The sequence below is a fragment of the Alligator mississippiensis genome, chromosome 3, assembly GCF_030867095.1.
Source record: "Alligator mississippiensis isolate rAllMis1 chromosome 3, rAllMis1, whole genome shotgun sequence".
Taxonomy (NCBI): Eukaryota; Metazoa; Chordata; order Crocodylia; family Alligatoridae; genus Alligator; species Alligator mississippiensis.
The window spans coordinates 198,151,818-198,170,304 of NC_081826.1; the positions used below are offsets into that span (position 1 = coordinate 198,151,818).

Genomic DNA, 18,487 nt, shown 5'->3' on the forward strand with positions numbered 1-18,487 from the left:
AGCTTCTTTCAAGATGTGCTGACAAAATTTCTAGCTTTGCTTAGAATGTGATCATCCCTAATTTCTGTCTTAAGATACCCAGGAAAAATAAAGGATTCTGAACAGCAGGGTTTCCTAGGTGAGGTCAGGCCCAGGAGGATATAGGGCTCACCTTAGCAGGTTTACCTCACTGTAAAATTAGAGTGCTTTGTATTCAATGTGATTTTATCAAGAGTTAAGGGCTCCTTTTTTAGCAATGAAAGCAAGACCTCATTTTTACTTTGTTTGTATCTATTATTTTTTGGCATTTTGGCTCATCAGCGTACTCTCCTCCTGCTTTGATAATGGAGTTTCCAGAAATTACACTTATGTCGAAATTGAATTTTTGGTAGATTTTGAGTTGATGTCCAGATGTCCTTGTTCAGAATGTCCATAGATGCTGACTTGGTAATGACATATTTGTTCCTATTGAGACTGAAGTTCTGGCCTGAAAAGAAAGTGAGTGAAGGAACACATTATCAGCTAATGATATGTCCATGTTACAGTAAAAGTTGTGTTTTTAATTTGTTTTTTCAACCTGAGTTAGCTTACTCAGATTAAAATAGACCTGGGTTATGAATAGTGTGGGGGAGAAGCTATCAGCCGAATTTGGCAATAGTGTATGACAGAAATGGGAATCTGATAACAGCTAGACAAGAAATCCTGAAGATTTGGAAAGAATATTATGAAGAATTTCCAAATGTAGAGTATGAAAGTTAGGGAAGAGTTATTGAATATCAAATTGCTGAACTCCAAATAGTAGACTCTTCATTGGAGGTGATAAACACAGAAATAAGGCACCGGGGATAGACAGTCTTCCAGCCGAATGCCTGAAATTTGGATTTAGAGTATTAGAGCACCATCTTTACAAAATGATTAAAAAAGATCTGGAAAGAGGAAACAATACCTAAACAATGAAAGCAGGGAATAATATGCCTAATTTATAAAAAGGGTAACCAAAGACAGTGTATCTATTAGGATATCTCCTTACTGGGCACAGTGTACCAAGTTCTCTCTCAGCTGTTGCTAAACTGATTGCTCCCATATGCAAAAGAAATTGTGGGAGATTACCAATGTGGATTCAAGAAAGATCAGTGTGTGATCAGATATTTTCAATGAGATTATTGCTGGAAAAGAAATGGTAAATTGTAAAAGATGTATATCAATTTTATACAGACTTTCTCAGAGCTTTTGATAGCTTTAGAAAGGAGTCACTATGGTCAGTCATAAATAGGGTTTGGAATTCCCAGAAATCAGTACACCTTACTAAGATGTGCATTGAAGGATCAAAGAGTTGTGTGAGAATTGAGGGTGCAGACAGAAGTGCAGCTCCCTACTGTAACTCAGAATACTTTTCAGGAAGTGTCTGAGTTACAGTGATCTCTGGGACCAAACTGAAGTTCACTGTTGGTTCCAGGGGGGAGGGGAATCTAACTACTGGCTCCCAGCCTGCAGCCAATTTCCCTTAGCAACAGCCCCATCTCCCTCCCAGCCTGTCCCTGTTTTCATAATGGGAGGAGGAAAGGGATCAGAGGGAGCTCATTCTAGGGGTTTCCTAGTCAGAGCTGGAGGGCAGGGTGGGTGAGCTGGAGCCCCCCACCCCCAACCACAAGAAGGGTCCAGTACACCTGCCCCACCCTCCAGCAGGGACTGAAACAACCCCAGACCAAACTCCCTCCTATCCCTTACCCCCTCCTCCCATTCTGAAAACAGGGACAGGCTGGTTGGCAGCACAGACACAAGTTACAGAAATGTTTGAAATATCTTAATCTGAACCCGTTTGCAATGCGGATTCCGATTTTTTGCCTGATCAACTATTTTTAAGCAGTCTGCAGCTATGTACTTGTGTTTGGTCATGGCTGTAGACTACTTTCTGTGGCCAAATCGGGCAAAAATTGTCACTTCTGCCTGTGCCCTGAGAGAATGGTATCAGACCTGATGGACATCAATAGTGGGCTCAAACAAAGGGACACACTGTTACCAGTGCTTTTCAACTTGATGCTTGAGAAGGTCATAAGAGCTGTTGAAAAAAAAACCGAAAAGGTTTGTAGCTGAAAGGACTGTACCAGGCACTTCTATATGCAGACAATATATGCCTAGAAGAAGAGGAAATAGAAACAGAAAAAAAGAATACAGTGATCATGGAGTCAAAAACTAATGTAGCTGAGCTACAAGACTATATACATGATCACATCCACAAAGAAAAAAATCTCAAGATCACAGGAAGATAAAAGATAGGAAATGACAGTGTGGAGAAGGTAGAAAAAAGTATAATCACTGGGTGTGTCTACACGTTCATTAATGCACCGTAGTTATGGCGCATTAAGTTTAGTACTTGGGTAACCAAGTACTAAATCAATGTGGAGTAACTTGCGCTACTGTGCGGTAGTGCTGGCACATGGTTTCTTTTCAGATGTTAACTGCACAGGAGCATATTAGCATGGGTTTTGCCTGGTACGCTACTGTGCAGTGTTATTAAGCGACTGCACAGTTAGCGTCTCATGTACATGGACCCACTTAAGATAATTAAATACCTTGATTTCTTCAGCTAAGACTTTAAAGTGGTAACATACACCTTTTAAACCTAAATAAAATAATGGTATCAAGAAAAATATCAAGAAAATTTAAAATCCAGTTTTATAGTACAGTTGTTCAAGTTGTCCTTTTATATGGATGTGAATCCTGGATGCTAACAAAGGCACATGGAAAAAGGCTGCAATGTTTGAAAACAAAGTGCTAAGGAAAATAGCTGGTACAGTAAGAAAAAATGGAGTATGGAAGAAAAGATATAATCAAGAGCTTGTGTATCTTTACATAAGACCTGATATCTTGAGCAAGATAAGAACATAGAGAACGAAATGGGTAGAGCATGTTTCAAGAGCTTTTGAGAGAAGAAATCATGTGAGGCAAATTTTGGAAGCTGAGTGGAGGGTTTCAGACCTTGAGGTAGTTCAAGCCAACAATGGGATGATAATACAAAAACTGACCTTGAAGGTGAAGCTGCAATAAGGTGGAAGGAGGTTGCACAAATAGGAGATGGAAGGCTTAATTAAAGTGGTTATAGGCCCCTAAGGCCTGTGAGACCAGAGAGAGAGAGATTAATAGCTCTAGTACTAATTTAGCTTAGCCATTTGAAAAGTTCACTTTGCTTTCCTGCACTATTAAACCAGTTTTGCCAAACAATGTTAAGAGTAGACCCTTTTTTTCCCTTTGCACTGTAGACATATCCTTGCAGTCCAGTCCAACATTAAATGTAGAGACCAGATAGCTGCCTCTTCCATTTTTAAATTGAGTGTCACAATGGCTTCATTAATTTGGTTCAGGGTAGAAGATCAAATCCCTCAACAGCATCAGTAGCAGGTTTCTAAATTTCCTTTGTTTTTTAAATCACTGCTAGTTAGGGTAATTCAAGAAACTTGTTTACTCCTGAAAAGCAGGACAGTAGGATATAAGCCTATCTGGAAAGACAAGGAGCCTACATTTTTGGAAAGGGCCTCTATGTGGTTGAGATTTCACCTTGAATGAATTCCTGCAGTTTTGTTCTTTGCTTCCTTTGGCATGTAAGCTTTTAGCTAATTGAGTAGTTTTGGAGTGCCTAAACCCAAGGTGAAAGCAAGTCACTCATAAAATTTGCCTTGTTGTGGCATACATGGGAAAACAGCATGGGGATGGTCTTACTTTATATTTACTACAAAACATGGGGAATGAGATGATTCCCTGTTTCTGGCACAAAACAAAAGTAAGTGGGCTTTGTGTGAATAGGAAAGCATTTAGATAAAGCAGGTGTGTCAAAGATTCGGCCTGCAAGCTGGATCCAGCCCTTGGAGCCCTATCTGCTAGTCTGCAGCGCTGCCTGTGGGTCTCAGAGTGGGCCCATGTGCCACATGCAGTTTGCTCCAGCCTGGCCCTGGATGCAGTCTACTAGTGTGCAGTTCCATCTGTGGTGTCCTTACAATGGTTCAGCCTCTGCAACTCTTGCCTTGTATCTCAGAGATTTGCGAAATGGTTATTCTTAGGATGACTTTAAGGAAAGAAACTCCCCAGTTGTTTGACCTGCTTTTTTAAACTGTGAGCAAGTTTAGGCCTTAAGCAATTTATCTCTCTCCATTGCTGTGGGGCTAGATCCTATAAACTGTACATACTATTGAGTACGAAGAAATGTAGAGCTTTGCTGCCCTTTGAAGAATTTAGGGCAGAAATGTGCCTTCAGGGATTTCTTGGGTGCATAGAGGAAGTGCAGAAATTGTACTTTGATTTAGCATTGTGAAGCCTGTTTTCAGGAGTGCACTGATAAAGATTTTTTTGGCCAGTACCAATGGCGGATTATTAACCAACCATATTGATCCGATAGCTGATATGCAGCCTGGCAGCTTAGAGGGCAGTGTCCATCCATCCGGCAAGTCTGTGGGGTGGAAGGGGCATGGAGGAGAGAAGGGCCTTGGGGGGCAGATAGAGAGCCCCACAGTGAGGGAGGGAATGGTGCTGGGGCAGGGGCAGGGGCATGTGCTGTCCAGTTGGGGTGGGGCAGAGCTGCAGGCGGCTCATCTGGGAGGTGCAGGAGGGCAGCTCCCCGCCACTGTGTGCACCCCTGGGGGAGGCATGAGGGGCATATGTCCCCTGAATTTGTCCACAGGGCAAAAATCAGTGACATTATTGGCTACGCCGGCCAAAAAAAGCAGATTGCCGATAATGTCAATTTTTCTTTTATCAGTGCTGATATGATATGGACAGATATACTAGTGCACCACTACTTGTTTTCATTGGTGTACTCAGCCTGTGGAGTGGTCCAGTGTAGAATGGAGGTCAAAGCTATGCCCCCCATTTCCTTTTTGTTCCCTTTAGGGTAAGCAGGTCAGAGTCATATTCCATGTGAACATATAGGTCTAGGAAAATCTAAAAGCTTTCTGAGAATTGGGTTGATTTCTCTGGATTGTCGATTTTTTTTTTTAATGGCATAGAGTCTGATAATGTTAACATCTCCGGTTGGAACACATTTTGAAGCTATTTATCATCCTGATTTTTAAGTTTGTATTAGATGACATTTTGTAATACCTTTTTTTAAAGAAAGGTTGATAACAAAGTAAAATAATATCTTTCTAAAAATGGAAGATTCATTTTTCTTAGCATTTTCCTTTGCAGAAAACTTTGACACTGTTGAGATTTATTTTGACTCCAGATTTCAAAACCTTAAATACTAACATTTAAGCCAAATTTCAAAATATTAAATACTTTGAGAACTGGAACATCTGTCCTCTTCCAAGCCCTAGTGATTTGTACCCCCAGAGATGCCCAGAGAGATCAGTCATTGCACTTCTCTGGTTAGAAGTACAGACATTGCCTTTCATTGCCTATGTGCCAGCATAAAATTTTTATGGTGTCAAAGTGACAGCAAATAGATGTCTACACCATTTGGGGCTCTGACAAAATGTAGTAATAAATTTTGCTGCTTTATTGTGTCAGACATCTATTTGCTATGTGGAGGAAGAACATGGGCAACCTAGAGCTACCATACTTGCCTGCTGCCCTAAGCAGGTATTTCCTGGGCTTGAGAGGCCCAGTCCTGCATGCCCCAGGGATTCCTGCCCAGGATCAGGCCCCTCAGGCCCAGAGAGCACCTGTCTAGCTTTCTTTGCTTACAGAGACATGCCCCCAGCTATCTCTGGGGCGTCTCTCTGGAATCAGGGAAAGTCAGTGCTCCCCATTTCTAGAGATTTTCCCCAGAGATTGCCAGGGGCACATCTATGCAAGCGGGGAACCACAACTTTCCCCACCTTCATAGACACACCCTGGAGATCCTACGGGTGCATCTCTAGAAGTGGAGAAAACCACAACACCCTGGTACAGTCCTGGGGTTAGGGCCACCAATCACCTAATTGGCATCTCAACCCTAGGACAGCATCAGAGTGGCAAACTTTGCTCCAGTGTGGGTCCAGGGGCTGAGACCACAAGTCAGCTGATTAGTGGCCCCAGCCCTGGGACCACAGTGGAGTGAGACATGGGAAGTGGGGAAGGGAACACATCACCCTTTGTCTTGCAAGATCAAGGGTCAGGACAACAGGAAATGTATGTTTGGCCCAAAGAAGCAGCTGCATTTTGCTGAGACTTCATTTGGCAACATCTACTTCTAGCCTCCAATTCCCTCAGTCACTGGTGCAGAAGCTGTAAAGTTGAGAATCTGTCCTGCAGCATCCTCCTCCCCTTTAACCTGAAATGCCACGCAAGGGTCAGGGAAATGCTTCTAGTTCAGGAAGTCAACAGTTCATTGTTTTCTGGTCAGCTCATGATGAGGATATGTCTGCAAGCAGAAAATCTAGAAACTTCTTTTCTAAAGAAGAGCTGGAGTTCTGAAGAAATTGATAACTAAGCATCCTTTCCTTCAGGGGGATATTCCTACTTCCCATTAGCAAATTAGTGAGCAGTCTCCCTGCAAAATTGCGCTTTAAACGTTAAGTGGGAAATCTTCAGCAATAGTTTCTGAGTCTGATCCTAGGGAGGTCACTTTGGCGAATGTACGTAATGCAATGGGTGCTTATGGCACATGTCATTGCTCACTTTCTGACGCTCACAGATTCAGTTAGTTAAATGTACTCTCTCAGTTGTTTTACTCTTAGCTGCTTTATGCTAAGAAATTAGAGTTGCACAGGGGTAAATATATTCCAAGTCCAGATGCTGTCATATTGGTTAACGCCCTTCAGAGTTCACTTAGATTTTTAACATTAATAAAGCAAATAAAGCATTTGTATTTGTGCGTGCATTCATGCATGTACATATGTGTTTTTAGGATCCAGTTGCAATGTCTCAGGAATCTTTCCTATAATATAACTCCTGTCCTTGATTACTCTTTAACACAGTTTTTAAGACTTCCAGTAATGATTTCCATAGGGAGACAAAGTCACTTTTTTCATGTTCGCCTTGCTGTTCACCAAACAATTTCTCTGGAATGGTTTTCCTTTAAAAGAGCTTAGGGCCTCCAGGTTAATCACCAGATTACAAAGATTTCCCTAGGATAAAGCAACTAAATTGTCATCAGTCTCTAAGGTTCAGTTCTTCTGTTTCTCTCTTTGCACTGCTTTTTATCACAGGGCTCTAAGACCTGATAGTTAAAAGTATAAAAAACACAATTTAACAAATGCATTCATAATGATGTTTTATTTGTACTATATTTCCATGGTTTAACTATTCTGCAAGTGATCCAAAGATTTGGAAGGCCTAAGAAATTCCCATTAAAGGAAAAAAGGGTCATAAAATTTTTAATAACACTGGTGTTATATTACTACAGGAATCACTGGCTTTCACAGAATACAAACCAAGTTTCATTTACAATATATGGGATTCTTTGATTGCACTGGTATTTATTAACTTAATCAATCACATTCTAACAGTAATATTTTTATCACTGTTGTTGAAGAGTTCTGGGGTTTAGAAGTAGAAGAGAGGTTCCAGCCCTACAAGCTTGAAATTCTATAAGAAGTTTTGTTGAGCCTCATTAGCTCAAGCCCTCACTGGGAATCATGCATAAGCATTATGCACAGTACCTCAGGAGGTGAGCATACCTGTTGTTTCCCACCTTGACATCAAGCCAACTCTGGTGGCTGAGAGTTGTGACTGACCATATACTTTATCTCCCCCCTCCTTTGTGAGGGGTAAATAGAGCTAACCTGAGGGAATGCAGGGACTGCAGTTGTGGTCACCTGCAGTTGTGGCCCTATGCTCTATACTCTCCTGGCCTCCTGTAAAAGGGTTAGCTATGGCATATTTCTAAATGAACAAATGTAATGTGGAAACACAGAACACTGGTTGGTTGATCTGAAATGAATGGGGCATAAGATATAGGTATTTTCTCCTAATAAACATGACAGTTATTTGTAAGCAATTCTGTGTCATGGTAAAATGCAGAGTTATTTGCTTTATGATTCACGTATAGGTAAAAAACATATATAGTTACACTAGAGCCTTTTTATTCCACACTAATAACAGGGAAGGTGTACATTGCCCGAGGTGTTGGCACTGTGTACCTGCTTTTTAGGACTTCTTCCTCTGGCCTCCTTATTCTTGCTGGGTCTCTCACATCTGTACTCTCACCTGCCAAACCTGATGGAATAAGTAGATGAGGAGAGGCCCCTCATGGATGAGGAGACCCTCAGGCATTAGGTCTGTCTGGGCTGGCACCTTACTTGCTTCGGCCTAGTTTTATTCTAGCTGTGCTTACTAGCTCAGAGCCTAGTAGTCAAGCTTTAGGCACAGTGGGTGCATTGCAAGCTTAAGGGCTTCTCCCTGCTAAGCTCGGAGCTAATCTCCCAATCTCTTTCCTTTCCCTTCGCAGATGCATTTGAGATTTGGAGTACTTCACAAGCATCCCTATTCCATGACCTCTGCCTCCCCTGCAGCCACAGTTCAAACCACCAGGTCAAAAATCACCCACAATCCTGGGTGTCAGCTGAACTCAAAGCCAAAAGGCTTGGTCTTGGCTTCATCTGACCCTGGGACAGCACTCTCCAAGCCACAATCAAAAGAACAAACAAGTTGCAGAACTTATCTGGTTCCCAATGTGATGTAGCTGGTCTTCTCTGTCCAGCTGCTGTCTGGAGCCAAGGGGGAAGCTTTGAATTCAGTTCCTCTGACTCTTCACAGGGAGCTCCTTCCCCTAGGGCTCCTACAGCTAGACGACTTTGCTGGCCTGAAGCTTGAGTTTATAAAGGGTAATACAGGTCACTGGCTCTTCTACTTCTGCCCTTGGGTCATCAGGGGCTGACTGCATCTGGAGCCACTGGCCATCTTGTTTTAAAATCCTCAGCCTCCTAGTGGGCTACAGTAGCAGCTAGAAATTTGAGTAATAATGACCAAATAACGGCAGGGTTTAAGGAGAGAGAGTGAGAGCTAGAAGGGGTAAATGGAGAGGACTATGCCCAAGGCAGTTAGGGGGACACCCCAAAGGGAAGGGGCCTAAGACTAAGCACAGCAGACCTAAGAGAGGGCAAAGGGGAGAGTGGAAGGGAAGAGAAAAGGTGGGGGGAAGCCCAAGCACTCTTGCCTCTTTAGTAATGGGGCCCCTACTGGGCCCTGTTACAGAGGGACATAGAATTTTAATATTGTGCTGAATGTTTTGGGTTAGTAAGTATGGAAAAAGGAGAGACCTGGTGGTAAAGTTCAAAAACTGACAATATGTGGCATGAACTAGAGGATAGCCATGGTTGGCCAGGTGTTGGCACCGAAGCCTTTCTGGGCATGACTGGGCACCTGGAGGAGATAAATGGTTCTTCATTGTCTGCTAGGCCTTTCTAGCACAGTCTGCAATGCACATCTTCCCCAGTTCTTTAGGAAAGTATTTAATCAGCATTGAAAACTTTTGTTTCTTGAGATGTTACAAGAGGTCTGTACCCTTTTGGCACAAGTGTCTGAACAGTGCTATTCCTGGTACACATGAAACAATTTTCAGTCCTGTCCAGGTACTATAAACTGGCTTGCTTGTGTTTAGCTTAAGTTAAATCAAAATAATCCATTCTTCCTGAAATGGGAATGCCTACACAGCCTTTCATACTGAATTGTGTTGAAATTCACACCTTAAATACTGCAATATTTCCATATAGACACGTCCTCTTAAACTGTAGAATTTCTTCAAAAAGTTTTTTAGTTTGTTTTCAAAGACCCTTGTATGTTATTCAGACTTTCAGTAAAATTATCAGATGCTCTTCAAGAGCAGTAGTTCTTCATGAACCTTAAATCCTATGTGAATGTGATGAAGGTTTTCCAGAGACTTTAATCTTTGTGAATCCGAAAAGCAGATCCTTGAAGACTCATAGAGTTTTTCTGCCAATTTTCATTTAATGTTTCCTTTAGAGTTGAACACTTGAGATGTTGCCTATGTGCTTGCCCTCACTAGTTGCTAATAATACAGAACAAGGAATCCTTGGGCATTTATTCCCCTGGGGCTGTGAGAAATGGCTTTGTCTCATTTCGATTTTGGATTTGGCTTTTTTGGAGGACAGTGATTCGCTTCAGTGTTTCAAATCACTGCTGTTTTGATTCAGCTGAATCTGTTTCAGAGTTTCGATGCTGTTTCAGAGATTCAGATCGGCCGGGGAGAGGCAGGCACAGCTGGGTGGCTGCAAGTTCTCCCATGGCTCCTCCAGCTGTGCTTGCCTCTCCCTGGGTGGGGGGAGCCACGGGAGAAGCCCCCAAGGCTGCCCTGCCTGGCCTCATCCCTCGCCCGGCTCCAGCCTAGTCCTGGCACTTAAAAAAAAACAAACCCCTCATACTCACCAGCTGTAGCAGTGGCGAACAGGGCCTCTGGGGGCTTGTGGCAGAGCCACCCCATGCCACAGGGGGCAGTGGGGATCACCCCCCTGCCTGGCACCTGTGTGGTAGCTGTCGCATCGTGCGGGTGCAGCATGGCTTGGCAGGGCACAGCGCACTATCTGGGAGTTGGGGCAGCTCCACCTGTTAGCTGGAGCCTGGCATCGCTCAGCCCCAGTGGTCCCAGCTCCCAGAAAGTATGTGGTACCCTGCTGAGCCATGCTGCACCTGCACCATGGGGCAGCTGCCATGAGGGTGCCAGGTGTGGGGGGGCGATCCCCTTTGCCCCGCACTGCACAGGGGAGCTCTGCCATGAGCCCTCAGAGGCCCTGATCGCTGCTGCCAGAGCTGGTGACTGCGGGGCTTTTTTGTTTGTTTTTTTTTAAGTGCCAGGACTAGGCTGGGGCTGGGTGGGGCATCAGGGGTTGGGGTTGGCAGGGCGGAGGGGTAGATTGGTGAGTGGGGGTTTTGTGGGGGGCTCTGCCACGTGGCCCCAGAGCCCCCACAGCTCCTACTACAGCTGGTGAGTGTGGAGAATTTTTTTTTGATTCTTGGACTGCTGGGGCCTCCCAGAGGCCCCAGAGCCTCCACAGCCCCTGCTACAGCCAGTGAGTGAGGGTTGGGGGGAGGAGGGGGGATTTTTTTAAGTGCCAGGAGGCTGGGCTAGGTGGGGATGGGACCAGGCAGGACAGCCATGTGGGCTTGTCCTCCAGCTCCCCCAGCTATGCTTGGTGTGGGCTGTGCAGAGCAGACTTGGGTGCTGGTGCTGGCCCCAGCCAACAGTGGCAGCATGCTGTAATCCTGTGTGCGGATCTGGGGGCCCACACCCCTCTGGGAGGGCTGCAGGGCTGTGCCAGACTCCTTCCCAGGGTTCAGGCCCCCAGATCTGCGCACAGGATGACAACAGGCTGCCGTCCCTCCCCCAGAGCACTGGGATTGGAAGGGACCTCAGGGACAGATCATAGTCACTGGCCAGCTACAAATGTTAATATCCGCCCCACTTCCCCCTCCCTCTTCTTGGTTTCTGTTTCCCTGCAAGCCCGGCTCCAAAATATCCAAAACATTTCTGAAACATTTCGGATGGTTTTGTTTAGTTTCAGAGATGTTTCAGAGCTTTCTGTTTCATTTTGGATTTGGTGTTTTGGGCATTGAAATGGGCCAAAACACCTCTAAAATGAAACTACTGCCAAAGTTTTGCATAGCCCTATTATACACATACTTTTTTGTCCTGTGATGCACTGAAGATCCACTGCTTTGGAGCAGACTCGTTTAATCAAGTCTGCTTTGCATGCAAGCTGAGGTGAGCTATGCTGCACTGTGTGCAATTGTATAAGCAGCAAAATGCACATCAGCACATCAGCACGCAGAAAATGGCAGTGGTGCACTTATGAACTAAAGCACCTCCAATGCGTTTTAGTTCAAAAGTGCACCGCCGCCATTTTCTCATTTGTTTTCAAAACAAAGCTGATTTTTTTTCTAAGGTTAATTTGAGTTTCCACTTGAATCAGCAATGAGTTAAAATAGCTTTTTCTTGCTCGTTTTTAACAGTCGTTATAAAAATTGTAAAGGAATTTATAACGTTTCTGTAAGATTTACAGCATCAATGAGATATTTTTGAAGGCCAAATTCTAAAATGTTTGGGAAGGCCTTTTCTCTAGGGATATGCATGTTTATGTGTGTGTGAAAGTTACTTAGAAATACTTTGGATATCCATTGGAAAACAGGTATGAATGATTTTAAAAAGGAAATTTATTCATGTTGTTATGGAGGTTAGGAACATTACTAGACTGTACTTAAGTGGCAGATATAAACCAATTTTTATTTTCTATTGAGAAATCATTCTATTTTTTGACATCTCATAAGTATTTCTAATAATAGATTAAGGACTGAAGTTATTTTTCCCCTACAAAATTAAGATAAGTATATTCTTTGTGAATGGTCCAATGCTTAGGAATGTTTTTGTAAGTTAATGACATAAATAACCTAACACAGTACATTTTACAGTATATTTCCTTAAGCAAACTGTATGGTTTTTAATAACCTTGTAGCTATTTGATGATTTTTATACTTGCCTGTGATGATAGTTTGGATATAAATTGATATAGAATTACTTAAAATACTGAATATAAATTAAACATTAAAAAGGTGGATACAGACGGGCTAAGCTGCTCAATTATAATCTTTGGTTATGCAGTTACTGCCTCAAGGACACTACATCCATTTCATATCATATGTCCTTCTTTTGAAAGATGATCACTGGGGTTCAAGTAACATTTCAGCGCAGCAGGAAATTGCATAATTTATAGGCCTTTAAAAATGAAAAACAGAAAACTGCTTTTCATAAATTAAATCTCTCTCTTTCTCTTTTCTCCCTCCTTCCCCCTCCTTTCTACAGATCGGAACACTGAAGGATTACTACCACTTCTACCATAGTAAAACAATTAAAAGGTCAGTTCTCTCAAGTAGAGGTACCCACAGCTTCATTTCAATGGAACCAAAGGTAAGAAAATCCACCTAGGCATATGTCTAAGGCAAAAGCCTCTTCATTTTTAATTTGAAATGTCATACCAGGAGACATTTGCCTGGGTGGCATCTAACATTACAAGAGCTGACATACTATCTGTTCACTAAGGTTCTGCTTCACATTAAGGGGAAGAAAAGACAATACCATATTACTAACTGATGTGCTAAACTCAGAACATAATGTCCAGTGTTTTTCATGAGGGTGATGTACTGTAAGAATTTTGTTAATGTAGTCATCTTCATGTCATGCCTCACTAAGCCTAAACTCGAAAATATAACTTTAATGAGCTACTGTTCATTTGAGAACAACAGTGTGCAAATTAGCATGATAGGCCCATTCGCTCATGGTTTGTGGGTTTGTCCTTTCCTGGTAATTTGGGACCAGATTATAGTTAATCTGTTAGGTGTGTACATGGATTTAGATGCCCAAGTGTGATTCTGTTTCACTTTGCTCAAGCCCCTAAACGTTGTTAATGCAAAATACGGGGAGGTCCTCCTCCTCCTTGTTGATGCTGCTTTTTGACTCAAGGGTCAGATGATAGTTCATTAATGGATTTTCAGGGACTTGAACAGGGTAGAATAAAAAAAGCACTTACGCACCTAAATTCACCTAAGGCACAGACAAAAGTGGCAATTTTCACCCAATCTGGCCCCTGAAAGCACTGTGCAGCCATGAACAGACACAAGTGCATGACGGCAGATGCTTTAAAGGGCCTGATCCTGTGACGATCTGAACCCTCATTACATAAAGGTTCAGATGGAGACACTCCAATGTGGAGTGTCCTCAGTAACTTCTGTCTGCACTTGCTGGGAGCAGGGCTGGACATCCCTGCTCTCAGTGCTGTTTTCAGAATGGTGGGGGGGAAAGGGAGTAGCAGGAGTTAATTCTGGGGGTTGCACAGCCATCACTGGAGTGTCAGGCATGCGAATTCCAATCTACCCACCCTCCCTCCAGCACCAGCTGAAAAAAAAAACCCAGACCAAACTCTCTTCGCTCCCTTCCCCCCTCCCCATTCTAAAGACAGAGCTGGGGCTGGGAGGGGGCTGAGGGAGAGCGTCTGGGGGAGCCTGCTCCAAATTGCAGCTGAATTTCCCAACCCTCAGAACCCAACAGTGAACATCCGTTGGGTCTGTGGGATTGTTGTAACTCATAGTGCTTCTTGCAAAGTGGTATGAGTTACAGCGGGGAGCTGCACTTCTGTCTGTGCCTTTAGGCACCTAATTAGATGGAACAGAATCTGGCCCTTAGTGTGGTAGAGTATTAAGATTTGCCTACTATTTTCTATGAACCTTTTTATTATTTCATTTTGAGTCCTATTTTTAAATAATGAGCATTTTGTATTTGAAATATGTCACCTCAACCTATATAGCATCTCAAACTAAATAGTTTTAGTAAATTTTAAATATTAAAATTATAATTTGGCCATTGTGTTATAGAATGGTAAAAATGTTATCATATTATATTATTAGAATAATAATTTTTTCAACTGTAGCTTAGAAAACATGTTTGTATTAAGCCTGTCATTTCAGTAGTTTGTAACCTTTCTCCTTATTACCCCGGGAGTTTGAATTTCTTGTGTTCATCTTCAGCAAAGAAATTAATGTTTTCTAAATGTTTGAAAAAGATCTTTTAAGCTTTTATATATTATGGAAGCATGAAAAAACAGTGGTTCTCACCTGTTAAGACATATTTCAACTGATTTTAAAGCCTATAGGTTATATAAAACATGGCATATAAAACAATGGCAATGAGAAATCTGCATTTAACTAACTTTAAAAAAGTCAACATAACTTCTATTCTGCTTTTTATTCTGTTTGTTTCAACAAATGAAAAGTAGAAAACTCACATGGGCAGTATGCAGGACACCTGAGAATTGAGTGCCACAGAGTGACACTGGCAGTGTTGCCAAGTCTCATGATTTTTGGTGTTGTTCTTAAAGTCTACGCTTTGGGAATGTGAAAAATGTACATTGTTCATATACAGTCCCAAAATATAGACTTTAAGGACAATGCAAACAATCATGAGACTTGGCAATACTGCACTGGGCACATCTACACATGCCCTTTACTGTGGAGTATTAGGGTGCAGTAAACTAACTCCACTGTAGGATAGTACTGTCAGGGACAGTACTATCCTGCAGCAGAATAGTTATGTGTACCAAAATACACATGTAGATGGTGACCGGGGCTGCTTGGGGCACAAGGGTGCTACAGTGCAGGGGCTGCCTACGGGCTAGCTCCACACCCTGGCACCCTTGTGTCCCAGCCTGTCCCTCCACAGCACGTTGAACCAGGCTGGAGCAGCCTGGGCTGGCAGACTGACCCCCTGGGTCCCTGGCAGCTGGGGCTGCCATGCCCTGGCGCAATATGCTGTGGTCCCAGGTGCACACCCAGGAGCAATAAACTCTGGCCCAAACTGTGCTGGAGTTTTTTGCTACATGCTAATTGCATGTGCAGATGCACCCAATGAATGGTAAATCCTGAATTCCTTGTGGTGTGGAGGAGCAATAAGGCAACGTAAAATGGGCAATCATGTTGTGCATTGGGGAAGAGCTGTGGTATAGAGAGCCTGTAGTGGGTTTGTTTTGTAATGGCTCTGTAAACCTGTTTATAAGGTGTGTTTCAGGGATTTGTATTGAGTAAGCTGTGGGCAAGGCTGCTGTCCATGAATACTCAGCAACCTGGATCAAATACTAACCACTTCACCCCACTTAGGGGTAGTGCAAACAGAATGGAAATCATTCACATCCCTTAGCTCCAGCATATGGGAGTCTCCTGTGCGCACAGAGCTAGTATAGTTGACTTTTGTTTTTACTTGCCCTCATCAGTACAAATGCTTCTACTAAACTCAGCTGATACATGGTCCCTCTGGACCTTTGGCAACTGTCCTAGATTAGAACTGCCTTGGGGGAGTATGGAGAGGAGCCATGGCAGAGCTAAGCAAAAAATCAGAGACATAATTGTTTCCCTGATGCCCCGTCTTACTGCACCATATAGATCTCAGATAAATCAGATAAGCTGTCCCTTGCAATACTATCAATATACAAAGGTCTGATCTATTGTTGATATGGGAGTCATCATTTTGAATCATGGCACCTAGAAGCTCTAATCAGAGGTGAGCAAGCCAGTGTAAAAACAATGAGAACAAAGTCCCTGTGATGATGGCTTTTTACTGTAAGAGGCATTTACAATCTAAATTGTCTTAAACTGGCAAATATGCTTGTGATTTACTTTGTACTTGTGAGTAGTTCCATCAGACTTGAATTGAGGAAGACACATGTATCAAGTTACATAAAGATAGAAATGTTTGCAGGTTTAAGACCAAAAGGACATAACATTTCAAAAGTACTGATGTACTTTTTTTTTAGCATTTAACTGTGTTGTCTAAGCTAGATCTTACCAAATAAGTTTAACAGCACATCACAGTGTGATTCCACGTAAGACATATGGCAGTGAAAATTTTAAAAGACAAACATATGCTACTTTACTTTATCCATGAGTCTTTATAGCTGCCTGATACAACTGTTTGTGGCAGACCAGATGGTAGGTGCATTTGTGAATAGGTGTACACCAGGGTTTGTAGACTTTTCAAACCGGTTACTAGTAGCTTACTTACAACTTGGAAGCCTCTCACAAGTAACAAAACAGCCTGCATACCACAAATGATATTTGATTTGAAAGTCATTCCAGTATGTGGTACCTTTTTGTAGGGTAAGATTGATTTAAAGTTACTTATATGCCATATACAATGGGCCCATTTTTGAAGTCTTCCATCAGTTTTCCTTCACTTAAGGAAAGGCTCAAAGACACTTAAGGAAAGGCTAAAAACGTACTGGACCCAGTGTCAAAGGGGCATTTAATCAACCGTATTTAAAGTTTGAGATCCACAATTAATTGCAAATATAAACATCACCAATTTGTTTGTAAAGTTCCTAATTTGTGCATAATTCTATAGAGTAACCCCTCCTCTAGTGGGAATGTGGGATGTAAGCTTCATAGATCTATAGTGATAATGTAAGAATGGATTTAGTGTCCTGATGCTTCCAACCTACTTCTATGGAGAGCCTTTTCTTGGGCTCTCTGAGCATAAAGAGCTAGATGCTTTGTCTGGTATAAGTGGTTGTACCTATATTGACTTGAATTACATAATTATTTGAAAATCTAGGTCTTCTCATTTAAATGAGGGTAGTTTTACTCTAAAAGAGTAGTCTTCAAAGTGGTCATAAATCAAAGGAGCACAGCTTCTGAAAAATTAGGCCAACATTTACATGCTGAGAGGAGCATGCAAACCATTTACAAAGTAGTCCATTTCTGTAGTGATCCTTGAGGACCCTGTTAATACCAGCTACCACAGGCTGTACACAACAGAAAGGTTCAAACAGCTACCTCCACTGCATCTTTTCTAGTGACGTTGTTAAATATGTAATTATTTGCTGCTGACTTACAGAAAGATAGAAGCCTCAGACCAAAAGGGAAATTATTATAGTGCAACAAGTTGAAGTGTTGAACAAAATCTATTATTGGCTGGAGACTTAAGGACCATGGCACACTTCCCTGATCTGTGTAACAGCAGACTTCCTTAACACTATTGCAGGATTCACCATAAACTCCATTTCAGGCAGCAATTGTGAGCATCTCTTTTCATCCCTCCACAGACTACAGTCCTTTTTTGGGGATGCTAGCAAGTATAAGGTTCAGGGGTAGGCAGAGTCAGCTAGTCAGTGAAGGATATAGGGAGCTAATGTAAGTCCCTACTACAGAGCTGTAGAGGAGCCTATTCATACTTTTTGCTCCATTTTGAACCTATTTGACCTTCCTGTATAGAATCAAATTTGTGCAGAACTCCTTCATCCAGGAATAAGGAGTCAAGGATTTGCTTCAGGACTGTCTTTATTTATAGTGTGTCAAAAGAAGAGGATGCCAGATGGAAACATTTGTGAAGTGTGACTGTGCTGTCAGCTACATGGTATAAACAAGCTGTTACACTGGCATAAAACACATGTAAGTAAAGGTGGTATGCCTCATTTCCAGCATGAGAGAGATTACAGTTTAAATGAGTTACTTAAGAGTGAAGGCCACAAACCAAATCAAATCTATATTCCAGTAATACATATATATGGAACAGACAAGATAGATAGGTAGGTCATGTCTTCATGTGGGGAGGTTTTTTTTTTCTTTATTTTTAAACGAGTTACCACTGAAAAGCTCTGAAAGTAAGATTGTGGTCCATAATATATACAAGTGATGTGAAAACTCAAATAGCATGCATGTATAAGGTCCTGTAGTACAGTATGTAAGAACAACCACCCCAAAACTGCTTGCTTAAATAGCTCCAATTATTAATCTTAACTCTATGTCTTATTTTCAAACAATGTACATCCCTGGTTCTCAAACTTTTTCTGTACCAGGACCCATTTGTAAACATTGATGTCCAGTCCCAACCCAGTGTCCCTCACTCCTGGCCCAGCGCCCCCAGGCCCCAGCCCCAGAGTGTGTGGGGCAGGAGTAGGTGTGTGGGATGGGGTGGGGTGTGTGCAGGATATGGGGGGCCCCAAGCAGCCCCTTGCAGACTGGAACTCTGCCAGCCTGCAAGGCAAAAGCCACCATTTCCCACGCTTTTCTCCTTTAAAGGAGAATCCATTTTTAAAGTTGG

The 18,487-nt window shown here is 42.5% G+C and overlaps 1 protein-coding gene across 4 annotated transcripts in view; it reads left to right on the forward strand.

Annotated features, from left to right (window-relative positions):
* The window catches only part of PCSK5 (proprotein convertase subtilisin/kexin type 5), a 374,668-nt gene that overhangs the window by 18,221 nt on the left and 337,960 nt on the right, over nt 1–18,487 (forward strand). For all 4 annotated transcript variants that reach the window (XM_006272449.4, XM_014608722.3, XM_019478075.2 and 1 more), the window contains exon 2: nt 12,707–12,811. In XM_006272449.4, the coding sequence (XP_006272511.1) occupies nt 12,707–12,811 (105 nt within the window). The remainder of the gene's footprint in view (nt 1–12,706; nt 12,812–18,487) is intronic.